The following is an 18,425-nucleotide window of genomic DNA, read 5'->3' on the forward strand; positions in this document are numbered from 1 at the left end:
AAGGCTTACAAAAGTACTACTTCCCATCATGAATTTGCCACTGCATGCATGCACTATATTAACCTTATACTCCCCCAATTCCTCTTTAAACTTTAGTTGTTTTTTTTTTTTTGTGGAGAAGAAGAGAAACACAATTGTATGTTGAGCTAAAATGCTTTTTTTTAAGCACCATTATTTGGCCTAACAATTTTTAGCTGTGTTCATGCAAATGTAATGAAACTCCCTAAAGGTGTTTAGGTGTGTGTGTGTGTGTGTGTGTGTGTTTTCCCCCCTTCAATTTGATCATTTTCAACTCCCAAGTATATAAATATACTGCGTACATCAAATTGTACCTCTTGGCTATGTCGTGGCCATTTTGGCCTGTTCAAACCAATGAGAACTATATTTCATAATTTGTTGTTTACCGGATTTAATCATACAATTTGTATAAAATTGGTATTACTTCCAGACTTTACACTTAAAAATGTTGTTTTCTCCTCATTATATTTAGCAAATTTTGGACAAGGGAGCGATTTTAAATGCAGTATGCAATTTTGAGAAGAATTACATTTGAATTTAGGAGGTGTAAACTCCTGCTGACTGTCGAAACATTGAACCATTAACAAAACAAAAGTATGCTTCTGAGTTGAGGTTGCTTTCCAACCTACGCATTGTGCAAACAAACAGGAATTTGGAATGGTTAAAAATAATAGTATATATATGTTAACTAATGACAGGAAGTGGCGGTTATAAACGTTACACAGTAAAAGAAGAGGGGGGTGAATCCGTTCTGTTTTTTTACTTTTTTTGGGGGGGGGGGGGGGTAATAATAATGACGTATCGAGGGTTAAGTCGAACAAGGCATAATGATTCATAATAATAATTTGAAGGAGAAAAAAAAAGCAACAATGGAGTATCGTAGTTTGGGAGTCGATTAATGATGTCTTGTTGGGTGGACAGGTGACTCCATCCGACGTCAACACTCACTCAGGGCTCGATTACAGCCCGTCGCAAGTTTGTGTTAAAATGGCGGCGGAAACAGGCACACAGGTACAAGATGCCAACTAAAGCGACTGAACTTGGTTACTTTCCCCGTTCGCCTTGTTCACCGGACACCGGGGAGCTGTTCCTCGTCGCGTGCGAGAGCGTTCAACCCCGTTTCGGTTCCGATGAGGAAACGGCAAAAAATAGACGACTAAATAGCGAGCGGGTTCCGTTTCAAGTGTTTTTATTTCTTATTTGTTCCCCGTCGCCAAATGACCTCGCGGTTGTGCACACCAAAGTGCGTTGAGGAGAAGCCGGCGAGGTGATCGTGGTCGCCGCATCACCATGGAGCGCTCCAGCCCGCAGACGGCGGCCGGCCACCTGTAGCTTCGAGCGGCCACTATGGCGAATCCGACCCACTGTGACCGGGGCCGGACGGAGAGCTGCGGTGGTAGGTTGCCTGCTGGCCGTTCGTCACACTTGACACACACAACTAACACCTTTGCCCTCCTTGGGAGGCTTTTATTGACACTAACAACACTGCAGCTCTTTTACAATGTAGTTGAATATTAACGAAATATTAATAGACTATGTATTAAGTTTTAGAGCTCTGCAGTGGACTAATCCAATTCACGTGATGAGATGCCAAAAGCTTCTTAATCTGTATTTCATTGAAGTATGCCCACTGTTCAATGCAAATTAAAAAAAGAACTATTCAGACAATTTATTGACCACTATGCTGTCATAACTTTTAAGGAATACAGCACTCTGTAATGAACTTTATTGGCAACAGAGTAATGTGTTCTATTGAATGTAAAGAATTAAACCACATGCTTCAATTCAATTCATTGTGCTGCTCCTCATGGTGTGCCCGCCTTGGCCACCGGGGGCAGGGTAATACAGTCATGCGGACACAAGCGAAGTTTCTCAGCTGCTGTAATATATTAGTCGTTCTTCACAGAGGATAACGAATATATACCTGTGAGTATTGTGATGTCTGTCTGCATGTGTTACTCCACTTTTTTCGTTGCTTAAAGGGTTATAACATTGTTACTATCAAAGTTGCTAAGTGTTAGCCGGTCAATGGCGTTTTCCATTTTGTGTTAGGCATTAAGCTAGTGGGGGGCAATCTTAAGGCGAAGGTGTTTGTTTTAAATTTACACTGTGTTTTATATTTTTAGTTTAACAGTAAACAACTGGGAGTGGCATTAAATAGCTAGAAGCCTTTTCTTTTTGCTAAACTTATTGTGAAGCGAGTGGAGTTGAGTTCACTGCCAACATACAGTTTGCGCTCGCAAGTTCAAGGAAACAAAATGGCTGAGTGGCAGCTCGGAATTGGAAAAACTCGTCGTTGGAGTCACTCGCATCTCAAGGCGCCACTGTATTATTCTGCATTAATCACTGCCAGCCTTCCCACTTAACATGGATATTTGACTTCTAAATCCGTCAATAGCAGTGAATGTGTTAAATGGAATTACCTCTTTGCCAGGTGTGTCCGGAGAAGCCATTGTAGAGAACTGTCGTGGGGCGAGAGACTTGTCTGTCTCCAGCCGTCGCGACCTCTCCAATCAACACATCCCTGATCCGAGCGCGGTTCACCAATGTGAATCTACACCGTGCCCCACCTCAACCTCTATTTTCCACAGCGCCCCGCAGAAGCTCAGTCTCGACCTGGACAGCCACAGTGTGACTTCCCAGGACTCGGGCATCCCGACCCTGGAGCTCAACCCTCCGGATTTCACTGCAGGGGACTCTCCCGCTACTTTAACGTTAGATGATGACCCCTCCGACTGCAACGGCGTGCCCAAGTCCTCCAGCTTCCCACGCAGCGGCTTCGACTCCACCCGCTTCTTCAGCCCGGGCCTCAAAGTGTCCGGTGGCGCCGCGGGCCGCCGAGCCTTGAACCGCAGCGACGACGTCTCCGTGTGCAGCGTGTCCAGCATGAGCACGGAGCTCTCGGCGTCCAACGAGGACATCTTGGATTTCACCGTCACCTCCGACTCGAGCGCCATCGTCACCTTGGAGACGGACGACGGCTGCACGGCTCCCTTCTCTGACGTCGCGCTGGCTTCGTTGCCGGGATGCTCCAAGGACTTCAGGGGTCCGGGGCGAGCGAGCCCGCCCGGAGTCGTGAGACGGGAAGAGGATAGCAGGCAAAAGAAGCTGGGATCTTTCACCAGTTTGTTCAACAGGTAAATCTGTTTTACCAGACGAGTAAATACAGTATACAGTGAATCCTCGCAGGGAATAGGTGAGAGCGAATTAGCAGTTACGGTCGCTAATTATAAACCGTCAAACAACTGTGACTTGAACGCACACGGAGCAGCAACGCATGCAAACGCCGCATGTAGCGAAGGAATGTTATTATCAAAGGGTCGTTTACTTGCGCCTCAAGAACCGAATGACTCAGCACCCTGTTCATGGAATTTCATCTTAGCGCACCGGCCTAATCACTGCAAATCCTTTTTGACACTTACTGGTATGTTTGGGAGCATGGCTTATTGCTTTTTGTCCTTGTTGTGACGGGAGGCGGGGGCACCGTGTGACCCGAGTTCATTATCCTCGCACACACGTGCAGTACAGTGTACACTGTGCCGTTATCAGTCCTTCGCATTGTAAAGTTAAGCATGCAGACTTCTCCACCCTCCCACTTCAAAGGGTGGAGCAGCGATGAGCAGAATGTTCCTTCAGCATATCTCGCCCTGCGCAAAAACTATGGGATGTGCACCTCTGGCTCCGCACTTTGGCATGACCGTACTTCCTCACTCCCAGCTTTTGTTGCATTTGAATTGTTTTCGAGCCTTTTAAGTTGTGTCAGCGCAGGATGACAGCCCCCTCGCTTCTTCTGTACATTGACAGGTAAGACGGTGAATTTGTGGTTATTTTGTTGACGGTTTGTTTTGTTTCGCGGCTGCTGTGATTTAATCACCGGTAGGTTACGTGGAGCTGCCGGCAGGTTTGAAACCCTCAACTCTGGATTTACTGTGGGGCCCTGCAGGGCTTTGAGCTCGCGTGTGCTTGGCCTTCACTCGTCCCGTCACAGCTTGTCGTCGCGCTAATGCAGTACGACGACAGCGACAACATTGGACTTTCCTACTATTTCCCAGTCGAGCGCTCCACCCTTCGGCTCAACCGAACGCAAACGTGCCACATGGCTTTGTCAACATTTGTTCTGTGGCGTACACGAAAGCAGAAAACGGCACGAAGGAAACGGTGTGATTCGCTCTTCTTGCAGTGTTGTTTCTTGGTACGCTCATCTTTTGTCCTTTATTCCCCAGACTGCATCATCCCCTACTTTTTTTTTTCATAAAAACCTTTGTCATGATGTCACTGAATAACGGCATCTTCACTCAAATCTGCACATTTGAGAAGAAATGCTGTAATTGGCCCAACCTGTTCCCAAGCAGCATCTGTAAAAATAAAAATTCAGGGATAGTAGATGGATGACAAAAGGTTCCCTGTGGAACTAAATGAAGCCTCTCGCATTTAAATGTCCTTTTATCTTTTTGGCCTGGCGTCATTTTTGCAATGGAAAAGTCTCGATTTGTGAAACAAGCATGAGGTCAGTGACTTCACACCATTTTTTTTACACATCTGCTCGTATGTGACCACTTTGCTTTTTGCATCTTCCTGCTCTTCACACTCCTAATTGAAGCTCTCAACTGCAGTCGTGTGATACATATGTGAAATTATTATTATTTATTTTTTTTAGTTTTTTGGGGATATGGTTTCTCACACGGCGCCAGGTTGTTTGAACAGCCCCCGAAAAGCTTGTGGAGCTCATTTAAGTCTTCATTCTCCATTCTGGGTTTCAGGAGCCTCTTTGCCATGAAAGTGAAAGACAGTCGCTCAGTGGAGCAGCGGGATGCTGGATGGAAGCTGTTTGGCAAGGTGCCACCACGCGAGGTGCCCATCAAGGACCCGAAAAGAATACAGAAGGTAAAATTGACCTCAGTTGAATAACAGCTCCTGATGAAAGCGTGTCCCCTGCAGTCACGTGTTATTTCAGCCGTTGATGCGACATCCGAGGCCAGGGGCGTCAAAAGCTAGCCTTGATGTCATTAGCATGTTTTGTATCGGCCGCCCGCATATTCTAGTAATCGCAATATACCCGCCCCGCATTAAAATGTGGAAAACAAACTGTCAAAATTGGTGAGAGACTGCGCACTGTTTTTTTTTAAAATGAGAAATAATGAAAAAAAAATGTTATGTTACAAGATATCACTATTTAAATTTTTGAGGCAAAAAAAGTTTCTTGAAAATTTGTCACATCATTTTTTAAATCAGAATAATAAATTTAGCGTGTTTCTCTGGCCCCGAGTTGATAATGTTTGGACGTTCCTGTCCAATGCAGTACTTATCGTTGTTCAGCGCACTGTAATGATAAATACGAATTACTCTTATGACTCATCATAAGAGATAACGTAACATCATTATGCAAGGACCTCGTGAGCTGGAACTTTAAAAGGGTGATATTACATCAGGTTTGTAAATAGCACATTTAATTCGAAGGCCGATGCCTCATCTTTGGCAGAACATAATTCAGTGAACCGATTAATCAGCTGTTTAATTTAAAAAATAAAAAGTGAAATAACTTTTTATCACATTTACAATAGTAAAGGTATGAACATTTGATTGTTTTACAATACTTTCTTTTATTCTTTGGTGTTTTATACAGAAAAATTGTAACATGTTAAAGCGTGGGGGAAAAAAAAATATATCGGCCAAGGGCTAATATTTACCAATTAATCATAGTAACAATGTAGCTTATTTTTAAACGGGTCCCACTGTATATTTTCTAAACCTGCCTCATATTTAAAATTGTCTTAAGCTAACTGATGCTTGGATGGCAGCATGTCATTCCAACCTGCTGTGCTGTTACTGTCTCACTCCTCTTGACTGTTGAGCATTTTCGGAGGGTCCAAAAGGCTCCTGAACAGCATCCACCTGTGTGCTTCACAACCTGATCCGTGGCTGTAACCTCATATCGGACCTGAGGAATCGGTTAACATACACACACAAAAAAGCTCAAATTTCAAGCCTTTTGTCTCGCTGCTAGTTTAAAGACAGGCTTGGAAAACGTGTTTTCACTTTGCACAACCTTTCCTTTTTGAGAAAGCAGCACCACGCTCTGCTTTTATAACATGTTTCATTTTCACCGATGCAAAAATCCTTTTGTCACGTAGCGATATAGTCATAGAGAATGATGATCCCTTCTTTTGGGATCGATTAGAAGGGCTGTCAGGGCACAGCAGAGCCCAGAGCGTTTCGGTGCAGTGGCTGAAGCACGCGCTCACAGACACACACACACTTGGAAGTCGCTCCAGATCTGATGCAGCGCAGCTCGGTTGAGCATCCCTCTTAGGAGAGGCGGGGGGGAAGGGAGCCACGCAGCGGGGGGTGGAGGGGATGCACCATGCCGCTGCATCTTTTCCGATGTGGGGTGTGTCCCTCTGGAGGTAGCTTGACCATCCCGCCGTGCTCCTCGTCCGCCGGCCGTTGTGGGCGCCGTTGCTAGTAGCCAGCCCCTCAGTAGCAGCTATGACGTTCAGCTAGGGTTTGGCGAAGACGCAAACTCGCAGCCCACCCCCCCCCCGTCTGTCCCTCCCCCGGAGGACCGTGGTTCTGCGCCGAAACACTGCGTTCATGGTGAGTTAGCATTGTGGATAGCGGGGGTGAGCCAGCGTCTTCCTTTGCTTACTGGAGAGGCGCAAGGATGCCTCCGATTTCACACAGTAGCCCCTTGGAGCTTTGTGCTGCTTGTAGCAGGGAGCAGGCGGATGACTCAGATGTTTGCATTTCTGCAAAAATAAAAGCACGAGCGCTGGTTCATCTTTAATAATCATTTTATTTCACTGTTCAAGTAAAACATGGTTCAGAAACAAGAGGAGAATTACATCGTATTCATTGTTGTATCACATTAGCTTCTCTATAGAGATTTAAAGAATGATTTTATGAGTGGCTATTTGAGTCAAAAGTCTCATTTGAACTCAGGATTATATTAAATGTAAATGTTTTGCACCGCTGAGTAATAATTGATCAGTGTGTTTTTTTTGTTTGTTTTTTCCCCACTGCAGCTATTCTTGCCTGTTTTGGCTTTGAACTATATTAATTAGATTTATTTATTTATTTGCCATCAAAGCATTGCCGTGTCAAAGAGCACAGGGCTCGTTTTACAACACGTTTACTGTTCGGCTGTAGCTTCACGCTAAGTGCTTAATTAACACATTCGCTGCCATTGACGGCTTTAGAAGTCAAATATCCATGTTAACTGGGAAGGCTGGCAGTGAATAAGTTAATAAGTTATATGTAATAAGTTAAGTAATAAGAGTTAATGGCACCAATTAAATCTGGCCTCATGTTTTTTTTATGTTACCCCTGTTAGATTTGTACTATATTTGTACATGCTATCTTTCCTCTCGAAGCCCAACACACACACACACACACGCACACACATAAACAAAAAAAAAAACATCAATCCAATTAACTTCATCAGTCCCTCGCGGCAAATGAAACCCCTGAGTAGCATTCGATTGTGAGCGTGCACGTTCAGAGTGTGTCGGCACGCTAAGCTGTTCAGTCACCCTTGCATTATTAACCAGCGACACACGCGCACAGAGATGTGTGTGATCATATTGCTTTTGACCCGTTTACAGTACCTCTCGACTTAACCCATAAGAAAACGTGTTATTGGCGTGCTCCTGCCCTCGCGCTCGGCCTTGCGCCGCTCTTGTCACATGTCGGAGGGCAGAATTTGCATATTAAAAGGGACGCCGTTTATTGAAGCCGTTCCTCGAAAGTGAATGATGTCCACACGCAGTCTGCCGTTTTTGCATCGTCAGGAATATGAAACAAAGACTGGCAGAGGTGGAGCCTGCAATCCGACGTCTCCCGGGCAGAATGTGAGGAAAAACCTGGACTTTGAGCCTCTCTCCACCACGGCTCTCATACTGGAGGACAGACCTGCGTATGTAAACACGCTCTGTTTGCTATCAGTTTTACTTGGCTCAGGAATGATGAAAGCCTATTGTCGCCTTTTTATCTTCACATTCCCACCATTCTTTTCCATTTGATGACACAAAAAGACGATAGCGAACTTCCGTTCGTCACAGGTTTGACCTCTCGTACAAGCTTTAAACGCATGGGAACTTATTAAAATACACTTTTTTTAAGTGTTCCTTAGCACATATTGTTACTGTTCCTACTGTAAAATTGACACAACAAAAGAGAACACCAACATGTAATTTTGCTTGTTTAATGCTAACGTAGGATGCAAAAGTCCACAGACAGGCTAATGTTAGTTAGCACTGATGTGAATGTATTCATAAACAGCTGCTACTTTAACACACACACAGAGCAGCTGCACATACAAACGGCATGCAACAATTGTCACAGGCGGGAACGACAAACCGCAATATAGCCGGCGAATGTTTGACTGCTTTTTGAAAACCGAAAAACGTACTCACTGTATATACACAAACGTGTCCCCAGTAATCTTCCAGCCAAGCCGGCCGAGGAGGCAGAGAAACACAGGCAACAATATGAAGAGATGGTGGCCCAGGCCAAGAAGAGAGGTAACGAGAGCTCGCTGCACTTTGTACTCTCTCGCTTGCTTCCTGTTTGCATGCCTCGTTTTTCTTGTCCTAGAGCTGAAGGAGGCCCAGAAGAGGAAGAAGCAGCTGGAGGAGCGCTGCAAGCTGGAGGAGAGCATCGGCTCAGCTGCTCAGACGTGGAACCAGGAGGTCTTGCCCAACTGGAGCGCCATGTTAGTCATGCGCGAGCCGATTTTAAAAAGTGCCGTTCAATCGAGCGGGACAACTCGCGGCCAGCAAATCCACATTTGACCAGTCCCTTTGATGTGCAGGTGCACGTCTCGACGGGTGAGGGACCTGTGGTGGCAGGGCATCCCGCCCAGCGTCAGAGGCAAAGTGTGGAGCCTGGCTGTGGGCAATGAACTCAACATCACACATGGTACAAGTGCGATTTGTAGATGAGCTCTCTGTCGAGACCGAACCCAAAATATTTTCTGGAGTTTCATCTTGAAAATCATCTGCAGCTGCGTGCGCCTCAGCCAACTGTCAAACCGCTCATCTCGGTCATGTGAGACAGTCGTCCAAAACTAAGGCCGCCACTTTGTAAAAAATGGTTTAAAAAAAACAGACTGAGAGCCTCTTCAGAAAGGAGAAAAGGACAAATGACGAAACAAATGAATCGTTTTTGTTTCTACGCCGCTCTGCCCAAATATTGCGTGCCATGAAACCGGTCGGTGGCTGAGGCTCCTTCACTGCTTTTATAAAGTCCACAACGTTAGCAGGGACATATCACGGTCGCGTCCAACGGCCTAAAATGACCGTCCCGTGTTGCTTTTATTGGCCCCTGCAGAGCTTTACAATATCTGCCTGGCGCGGGCGAAAGAAAAGTGGAGGAGCACACCAGCCGGCGCAGCAGAGGCCGAAAGCCAAGGTAAAGACGGGCAGCCCGACTCAAAACGCCAGCAGTTCTTCACGCTGGGTCTCATTTGGACTCATGTCGTCGTGCCGCCCTCTCCCAGATGCGGACTCGTCCGATCGGGAGTCGAGCTTGGAGCTGATCAAGCTGGACATCTCCAGAACATTCCCCCAGTTGTGCATCTTCCAGAAGGTCAGCGGGGAGGCTCGCACACGTGCCGAATGAAGACGTGACCTTTCTTTCCGACTTTGGGGTTGTATCTCGGATGTGTGATTGCTTTGTTCTGTCTTTGTCATCGAGGGCGGGCCCTATCACGACGTGCTGCACAGCATTCTGGGAGCTTACACTTGCTACCGGCCGGACGTCGGCTACGTAAGTCACGGGCTTCCGTACTACTGTGGTACCTTACCTTAAGAGTGCAAAGAGTGTTGTTTTTTTTTTTTGCTTTGACTCGCGAGCAAAGATTTGAGATCAGGGCGTTAAATGGTGCCAGCAAAACTTTCCCAACAAGCAGCAGTTTGGCAGAAAGTGAACAGTTCTTGAAACGAGAAAATGTGTTTGCTTTGAGCTGTGAATTGACACTGCCAGTTGAATTTGACTTGCATAAAACAAAAGAGAATTGCACGCTGTGTATTGAAAACCACCACAAGACTTTGCCTGAGGAAAGTCCGCGAGCTTAATGCTAACACATTGTAATAGACAGGCTAACGGGGCTAGCATTTGGTCATCGTATAGATGAAAACACAAACAGGAGCCTCACATGCTGTCGGCATGCAACAATACAAACAAGCCATATTTCTTCATCGTAGATTGGGATTTTTCTCATGAGAATCAAAAATTCTTTTGATTTGGTTTTCCATTTATTTTGAACGGGGAAAAGATGAATCCCCTTTAAGTCAGGGCACCGGGGTGTTTGTATCGTCGCACGAAAGGCGAATCTGCTTTTTGTGAAGGTTCAAGAGGGCAACACTGACTTGGAACTTCCCGTGTCGTACCCACGTATCGGTTGGAAGGGCTTCTTCGGCGAATGAGTTGTTTTCCCAACGGAAGCCTCCGTGGGCAGACCGGATCCTGCACGTCAGGATGACCTGACGCGCCATTTTTAGATGAGCTATAACATCTGTAGGCGTGTGTTGATAGGTGCAGGGAATGTCGTTCATCGCCGCGGTGCTCATCCTGAACCTGGACACGGCCGACGCCTTCATCGCGTTCGCCAACCTGCTCAACAAACCTTGTCAGATGGCCTTCTTCAGAGTGGACCACAGCCTTGTGAGTGCGCAACAAGATCAGCTCATGATTGACAGCGGCGACGCAGGCGGTTTTCATGTGTGTTGTGTTTGGTCGTGTGCGGCTGCAGATGTTGACGTACTTTGCTGCATTCGAGGTGTTCTTTGAAGAAAACCTACCAAAGCTCTTTGCACATTTCAAGAAGAACAACCTGACTCCTGATATTTATTTGATCGACTGGTGAGTCTTTTTTTTTTTTTTTTTTTTTTTTTTTTTTTTTTTTAACTTACTTGAATCCGCAGTTTTGACACGCACGCAAACATTGCGTCCGGCTTCAGGCACCTCTTTTGAGTTTCTGAGAAAACAGGAAATGTGTGTTTGTGGGGGGGGCCGGGGTGGGGGGGGGCTTCAGACGGGGGTCCGCGTCGCTTTGAAAATTCCTCTTTTCCGTTTCGAATTTCACACATTGAAACTGGATTTCCTTCCCTTGATTCTCCCTTCTGTATTCGAAAAGCGGTTAGCATAATTCCACTTCTTTTCAGGACCAATATTCAAAAAGGTTTGGGACTCATTTGCCCACTAAACGTTTTGAATGCAAATGTCAAACTGTTCAATGTTCCCTTTTTGCCCAACGTGCCGCTCAGAACAGCAAAATTCTCAACCGATACGTTTCCTGCTTCACGTGTTCACGTTATAGGACATTATGAGACCAGGACGACGCTGAACAATTGATTAGAAACAGGAAGGCGGAAGACCCAAAAGCATCAAAGTGGGATCCCCTGACTGTAATTTATTCGTTAATTGCTGGCATTGGGACATTTTGTCATTGTTCAGTTAAAAAAAAAAAAAAGAAATGAATCCAGTTGCACCTTGGCGGTTTTAGTTGTTGTTGGGAACTAACCCAGTCCTCCAAACCCCCTCCCAGGATCTTCACCCTGTACAGTAAGTCTGTGCCGCTGGACCTGGCGTCGCGCGTGTGGGACGTCTTCTGCCGAGACGGCGAAGAGTTCCTGTTCCGCACGGCGCTGGGCCTGCTGCGCCTCTTCCAGGACGTGCTGACCCGCATGGACTTCATCCACATGGCCCAGTTCCTCACCCGCCTGCCCGAACTCATCCTCGCCGAGCAGCTCTTCCAGCACATCGCCGCCGTCCACATGACCAGCCGCAACAGGAAGTGGGCGCTGGTGGGTGAACAAGTGGCAGGAGCCTTATTGATTTATTGATTTATCCATTGTTGTTGTTGTTGTTTTTGATCCGTAACAAGATTTTTGACGAGACTGTCCCCTTTTAGGTTCTGCAGACGTTACAGAAAGATCAAGAGCGAGGAAGTCCGGTGCTGAAGCGCTGACGTCCGGAGGAAAGGAATTCGGGGGGGGGGGGGAGTCCGGTTTGAGCTAGTGTTCTCACTCGCGATCAGAACCGGGATCCAGGACCGTGAGTAATGGAGCAGGGGTGCCTTATTTAATGAACTTCCCAGCAGAAGACCGACAACACACTCCGGGACCCCATGGGACCACCCAGATGCCAGTTATCACGTCCAATTTGTCACTCACTTCTCGTGAACAGCTGTTTTGTTTTGTTTTGTTCCCCCCCCCAAGGTGACTCCCTGAAAGCCTCGTCTGGAGGCGATTGTTGTTGTTCTCTATGTTACATGTCGACGTGCTGTCATCCTCTGGAAATCAGGTCAGAAGCTGCCTTTCAATATTTGTGCGGGGTATCGTAACGAATGACTTGGTACGGTGCACTGAAATCAACATTTCGGCTCGGTAATGTTTTATCTGTGCGAGGTGTTTATTTATTCAAAGAGGCTGTCTGCTGTGGATCCGATATTGTATTCTTTCTTTCTTTTCTTTTTTTTTTTAACTAAACCCTCACTCTGTCCGAGTAGAATTATTTCTTTCTGTGTTGCACTATTCCATTTTTTTTTTATGCACACATCTGTTAACGAGTGCAAATCGTCGTTCGTTTGTGCGTCGTCGGCCACCGCTCAATTTGATGACAGGTTGTGGGTTATAAACAGGAAATGTATCTTTGCTTTTATTTTGTTTTTGTTTTTTTATGAGGCCTGTGTGGTTTTGCACTCCCTCCCCTAAGCGCAGCAGAACTGCAATAACACTTTTTTTTTTTTTTTTTTTAAATATTTTTTGTGACATTTGCCCTTCAGGTGCATCATGAGTCATCCCTCAGGTTCTTTTAAATGTGGATTTCTGCATTTTGAATGGATTTGTGGGTGTTCAGTAGCATTTCCAGAATGAGACGCAGTCAGAAAATCAGACCACCAGTGAAATGAATGTAAACTCCGATTGCGCTGTTCTGTCTTTTGAGTTGCCGTCTTCTTTCGGTGTTGGTTTTCTTTGCTTTGGACTGGCAGCAGGAGGGAAATGAACCTCATTTGACCAAATAAAGGAGTTGCAAATATCCGTATTGTGATAATACTTATGTCTATTTTGATTTGACATATGAAGGCGACAACCGCGAGTGCTTTTAATTTCCGCTGTCACTTTTGAAAGCAGAGTGGAAAGTTTGACGTGTCCAAACCACAACAAGCGCCCACCTTCTTCCACAATGCAGAAAGTACCGTACCGTATATGTATATAAATAACGATATCTGATGTTGAGAACTTGTTGAGGCGCACCGTCGACGGCTTTTCGTCGTCAAGATCTGCAGAAGGCAGCAGCATGAGGAGCGTTGGCGTCTTTCTGCTTTGCGCGCTGGGAGCCGCGATGGTTTCGGCCATCTTCTGCAACAGTGAGACTTGAACATTTCTGTTATTTGGATCCACACGTTTTGATTTGTGCTTCTTCTTTTTTTCCCTCTTTCCCCCCATTTGTCAAGATTCCATCGGCCCCGAGGATTGCTGCTTTAAACACTACCCACGAAGACTGAGCCCCAGAATCTTTCGGTCCTATTATGTGACTGACAACCGATGCCCCATAATGGGAGTCATGTAAGTTTCTTCTTCTTCTTAGAATTACTCTGAACGTGCCTCGTGGTGTTTTCCCAGCGTTGTCGATGTCGTCTCCTTGCAGTCTGGTGTCCAAAAAGAACAATCGCATCTGCGCCAACCCGACTCTCTCCTGGGTGGACAAAATCCTGAAAACTTTGGATGAATCCGTCCTCTGAAGGGTCCGCCTGCCCCCTCGCAAGATCACCTTGTCCCTCTTCGCTTTTTCCTGCGTCAATTTATGACGAATGGCAAGTCGTAGTCATGTGCAGCTGGCCATGTTTATTTTAATGGGCTTTTCCTGATGACCTCTTTAACGATATTTAGAAAAGTTATTCTGTGTATCTTCATGTAAAATCAGATGGGATTTAAAAAAATATGTATTTTAAAGTAAGGAATCAATACATTAATAGTAAGTAATAACGTTAAGATCAACACATTTTTATATATGATTTCATGATGGAGAGCTTCAAATGATTTCATTGGACAGTGCTGCCATCTCCTGGCTAATTGTGAAAATACAATTTTATGGCTTCTTTTTGTAACATTCAGCTGTTCAGCTTTACCAAAAATAAATTAAATAAATCGGTTTTCCAACCTTTCTCGTATTTGTTCTATTAAATTGTATGTATGGCAACTTAATCTTTTTTTTTTTCCATCCTCCAATTGGTTGGTCAGAGCAAAATTTACAACCAAGTCCAACCAGCGAAACACGTCGGGTACAATCGGCACACAGTAAAACATTTAATAATCTGCTCGAGATATGCATAGCACAATTATGTGTTTTTATATTGCACTTATGGCTTGTATACAATACGAATTGATTTATGAGCTGTCCCTCGGGGGATTTTTTTTTTTTGCCTGGTGAGCAAAAATGAGGATTGCTTGATGTGTATTTGAAACAACCACAGCTTTGACTGAGGAAAGTACAGATAGCTTAATGCTAACAATGCAAAACACCATAGATGGGCTAACAAATGGCATCAGTGTTGTAAACCTTTAAGAAATGAGGACTGAAACTAAGCGGGGAGCAACACATGCAGATAGACAATATAACAATAATATTTTACTCTTTGCGAAAAAACAAGCACCCTTACTGCAGCTTACTGAGGAATTGTGACCGTCTCCATGTATAGGTGTAAAACTAATTGATTCTTTACATTCTATTGATGTAATACATGTTTTTATAATGTACTATTTGCCTAGTTCAAAAACACGTTACCCCAGCGACTCATGAATCAAACCGACTCGATCGCGACGAAGCAATTTCTTCCCGCCGACGTTTGAGCTTCGCCAGCGTCTCCTGCAGTCGTTCGGCGGCGGCCGCGGTGACGCCAAAGTCCCGCAAGAGAAGCGTGTTCCCCAGCAGTCCCCGCGTCCGCCTCAGCTCCGCGTTGTCCCTTTGCAGGCCGGCGCAGGCCCGCCGGGTCCGAGCCAGCGGGTCCCTGCTGGAGGTCAGCGTGGCCTCCAGCTGGGCCAGCTGCTCCCGCTTGGCCTGGACCTCCGTCTGACTCCAGTGTAGCTTCTCCTTCGTGTTTGACAGCAACTGGGGCAGGAGCAGCACATTAAAAAATGCCTCACATGCACACTCAATAAGTGGACCCAAAAAATATAACAATATAAATGGGTTGCTGTCCTATATAACATTATAAAAGCATATAAATAAAACTAAATAGAATATCCTTCTGGTGTGCACACCTCGGCCACCGGGGGGCAGTATAACACCGCCACACGAATATACACACTGCAGTATTAGTTGTTTTCGCAGAGAATATATGGCTGCAAGTTTATATATATAATATATATAGACTTTCCTAACAAAAGGCTTCGTGGTTGTCTTAAACAGTGTGCAATTCTAAAATATTTGCGTGAGCCGAAGCAAACAACATTTTTTAAATAAAATCTGCTCGTACTTTGAAAAACTCATTAGTGGGGTCACTTGTATCTCAAGGCACGACTGAAATAGCTTGTGAAGTCGTTTGCGGTCCATTCATTTTGGGCTTTGTACCTCCAAGGTGCGCTTCATGTTCTTCCGGAGCTCGGAGGCCTCTTGACTCCTCCGCTTGTCGACTTTGCTTTGGCGCGTCCTCTGGGCCAACATCTGCTCAAACTGGAGGCGCAGGAGATCCCGGGCCTTGTCCTTCTCCTCCTCTCCGAGCTGGGCCTCCAGACGGCCCACCCTGCTCTCCATCCCGGCGTGCTTCAGACGCAGCTTCCTCAGTTCGTGACGAGCGAGCCGCTCGGCCCCTAGCGTGGCCTCCACCTCGGCCCGGGCCGCCTCTGGAGACAAATGTCCGCTTAGCAGCGAGACTGCGAGCTTCCTCTTCAAAGTCAACAGGGATCGCCATTCGCCCTCCACCTGGAAACAAACGACAACACAAAAAGTGTCGTGACCGTGTGCAGTAAGTACACGTTTTTATTTACGAATACGGATTATTCAGGTTTCAAGTTTTCTGGATCACTTTTTTTTATTTTTTTATCTCCACTCCCTACATTTGAAAAAGAATTCTACTTTTTACTTCGTAATTTACCACAATAGGCGAGTTACTTCTTTTTTTTTTTTTTCATCCTTCACAGATGACAACACAACTATAAAAGTTAAACAAAAACTGAAGAAAATTAAAAAAGAAGTATTTTTACTATTGTACTTTGTAATTTTCTGACAGGACGAGCTGAAAGTCACAACAACTTTCGGAAATTTGTTGAATTCGTACTTGTACTCTTAGCAGAGTTTTTTTTTTTTTAACAGAAATAATTATGCCTTTCCTTTTGATACTCGTGCCTTCTCTTATGAGTTTTTCCGGCCGATTTCGCTTTGGATCCCCCACCGCTAGATGGCGGTAGCATATCGGTTAGGGGCGCTAATGTACCCTTAAGCTAATTTGACCATCGCCACAAAAATGAAGGGTAAGGGTTTGGAAAATTCAAGAGATTGTAGTTCTAGTACACTCGCCTGTTATTAATTTTCATTCACAAAGCATAACACGTAACCATTTCAGTGACATATTGTAGTTATTTGAAAATTCTGCTCTTGTCTGAGTTCCCTCCTGTCGACTTTAAATGTCGTCATGGTCACGCCAATCTCTTTTTTTTTGTCGCACAAAGTGATTCTTATACGCCGTCGTAGAATGAGCCTGTTTAAAAATAAAAAATAAATAAAATGAAGATGAAAAATTCGATATGGTCACCTGATTGAGCTCCTCTTGGTCGCGCAGTCTCAGCTTCTCCTCCTGCTGCCGAGCGCTCTCCAACTGGGAGGCCTTCTGGCTCCTCAGATCCACCAGGCGCTGCAGGCACTCCTCGTACTCCTGCGTGTCCGGGTCGGGGTCCTCTTCGTCTTCTCCGGGGGTCTTCCCGTTGAAGTACAACGCCAGCTGGGCCTGGAGTTCCATGTTGCGCCGCCTCGCCCGGTGGTTCTCCTCCTGCAGCTCCTGCAGCTGCTGCAGGAGGAGCATGGAGTCATTTTGGGGGTCTTCAACATCCCCGACAAGATCCCCCCTTCTACTTGGGGGTTCAAAGAGCTCCTCACGACCCACTGTGTCTTCCTGCACCCCACTTTCTAATGAATAATCTGGCCCAGCAGACATTTATTTTCAGTTTAAAACTATATCCATATAAAATATGTAATAAAGTGTATGTCAAGCAGGAGGACTCGTGAACTCCCCGAGCAATGGCAATGTGTTTTGTTTCAGTTGTCATGGCAACAAGTAGGCTGACTCGGCAAAGCTGTATTGACAAATAACCGCCACGCGAGGGCAGTGTTTCATAAAAGAAATACAATCCAACAGCTCGATCATTGAAATGTCCAAAATCACATTTTAATTAGCTTTTTTTAAAAATCTCACGCAACATACATTTGTGCTGAATCGTATTGACTCTTATATTTTATGTTCATTTTTGTTTCTTTTCGTGTCTTTTTGTTATTCTAACATAATACTCGAGTCAATGCTCAGACCAACTCTGAGCTATTTGCATTTTTTTTTTTTTTTAAGACCTATACTTTAACTTCATTTTGCTTTGTTATACTTGGGAGAGGTTAGACCTTCACCAAACTGCATAACTAATTGGCATGGATTTAGTTTTTTTATATGATCACATTTTATATTCATGATTGGTGACTCTTGGCTAATTTTATCCGTAAATCTTAATTTGGCTTGTACGCCGGATAAATTTATCTTCATTGCTATATTGTAGCACTTGAAGTTAATTTTGTATACTATATATGCCTTTAATCATGGACTATTTGATATATTTCAAATCGTGCTATTAATATTCTATATATATATATATATATATATATATATATATATGTTGGATGCTTATTTCTGACTGATGCTATTATATGTCAAAATGTATTTTGAGTCAGCAGATAATTAGATGTTAGATCATGTGTGTGTGTGTGTCTATATATATATATATATATATATATATATATATATGAGTGAAATGATGATATTGAATGTATGTTTTTCTTCGATATCTTATCCAAGACTAATTAAATGTTTAATCATAAAATAATGTAAGCTGTTGTTGTACCTTTTTTTCCCCCCTTACTTTGACCTTATTAAATAAGCAAAAGTCTACATGAAATTATATTCATCATGAATGTTTTCTTGGGTGTTCTCAAATTTGAATGGATGCATTTTACACTATAAAACCTGCATGTATGCTGCCGTCAATGGTCTCATTTAATGAATATGTCCTAATTTTATTTGTGTGTGTGTGTGTGTTTTTTTTTGTTAATGTTTACTGCTGTGGTTTGTGTCACCGACGAAGTGTTTGGTTTCCATCAAGCGCAGGTGGGAGCAACGACGACCACTTGAACGTTTGCACCTGTGCCTC

At 44.7% G+C, this 18,425-nt stretch overlaps 2 protein-coding genes across 5 annotated transcripts; one reads left to right on the forward strand and one right to left on the reverse strand.

Annotated features, from left to right (window-relative positions):
- Nucleotides 1-841: 841 nt before the first annotated feature.
- On the forward strand, nucleotides 842-13,586 carry tbc1d14 (TBC1 domain family, member 14). Of its 4 annotated transcripts, XM_061669043.1 has the most exons (15): nucleotides 842-1,414; nucleotides 2,453-3,155; nucleotides 4,779-4,902; nucleotides 7,806-7,930; nucleotides 8,455-8,537; nucleotides 8,611-8,728; nucleotides 8,828-8,934; nucleotides 9,346-9,426; nucleotides 9,515-9,603; nucleotides 9,712-9,783; nucleotides 10,552-10,680; nucleotides 10,769-10,878; nucleotides 11,564-11,822; nucleotides 11,930-12,321; nucleotides 13,475-13,586. In XM_061669043.1, exons 1-14 carry the CDS (start codon nucleotides 1,366-1,368, stop codon nucleotides 11,984-11,986), a joined length of 2,106 nt encoding a protein of 701 aa, XP_061525027.1. In that variant the 5' UTR covers nucleotides 842-1,365; the 3' UTR covers nucleotides 11,987-12,321; nucleotides 13,475-13,586. The 4 variants fall into 4 exon arrangements, with proteins under 4 accessions (XP_061525027.1, XP_061525029.1, XP_061525028.1 ...); XM_061669045.1 differs by lacking the exons at nucleotides 842-1,414; nucleotides 2,453-3,155 and adding an exon at nucleotides 3,624-3,822; XM_061669044.1 differs by lacking the exons at nucleotides 842-1,414; nucleotides 2,453-3,155 and adding an exon at nucleotides 4,349-4,525.
- A 734-nt stretch (nucleotides 13,587-14,320) lies between these two features.
- On the reverse strand, nucleotides 14,321-17,253 carry ccdc96 (coiled-coil domain containing 96). Its single transcript, XM_061669307.1, has 3 exons — nucleotides 16,772-17,253; nucleotides 15,592-15,942; nucleotides 14,321-15,129 (listed from the first exon to the last, which is right to left on the reverse strand). Exons 1-3 carry the CDS (start codon nucleotides 17,168-17,170, stop codon nucleotides 14,815-14,817), a joined length of 1,065 nt encoding a protein of 354 aa, XP_061525291.1. The 5' UTR covers nucleotides 17,171-17,253; the 3' UTR covers nucleotides 14,321-14,814.
- Between the last annotated feature and the right edge of the window lie 1,172 nt (nucleotides 17,254-18,425).

The sequence above is a fragment of the Phycodurus eques genome, chromosome 23, assembly GCF_024500275.1.
Source record: "Phycodurus eques isolate BA_2022a chromosome 23, UOR_Pequ_1.1, whole genome shotgun sequence".
Lineage (NCBI taxonomy): Eukaryota > Metazoa > Chordata > Actinopteri > Syngnathiformes > Syngnathidae > Phycodurus > Phycodurus eques.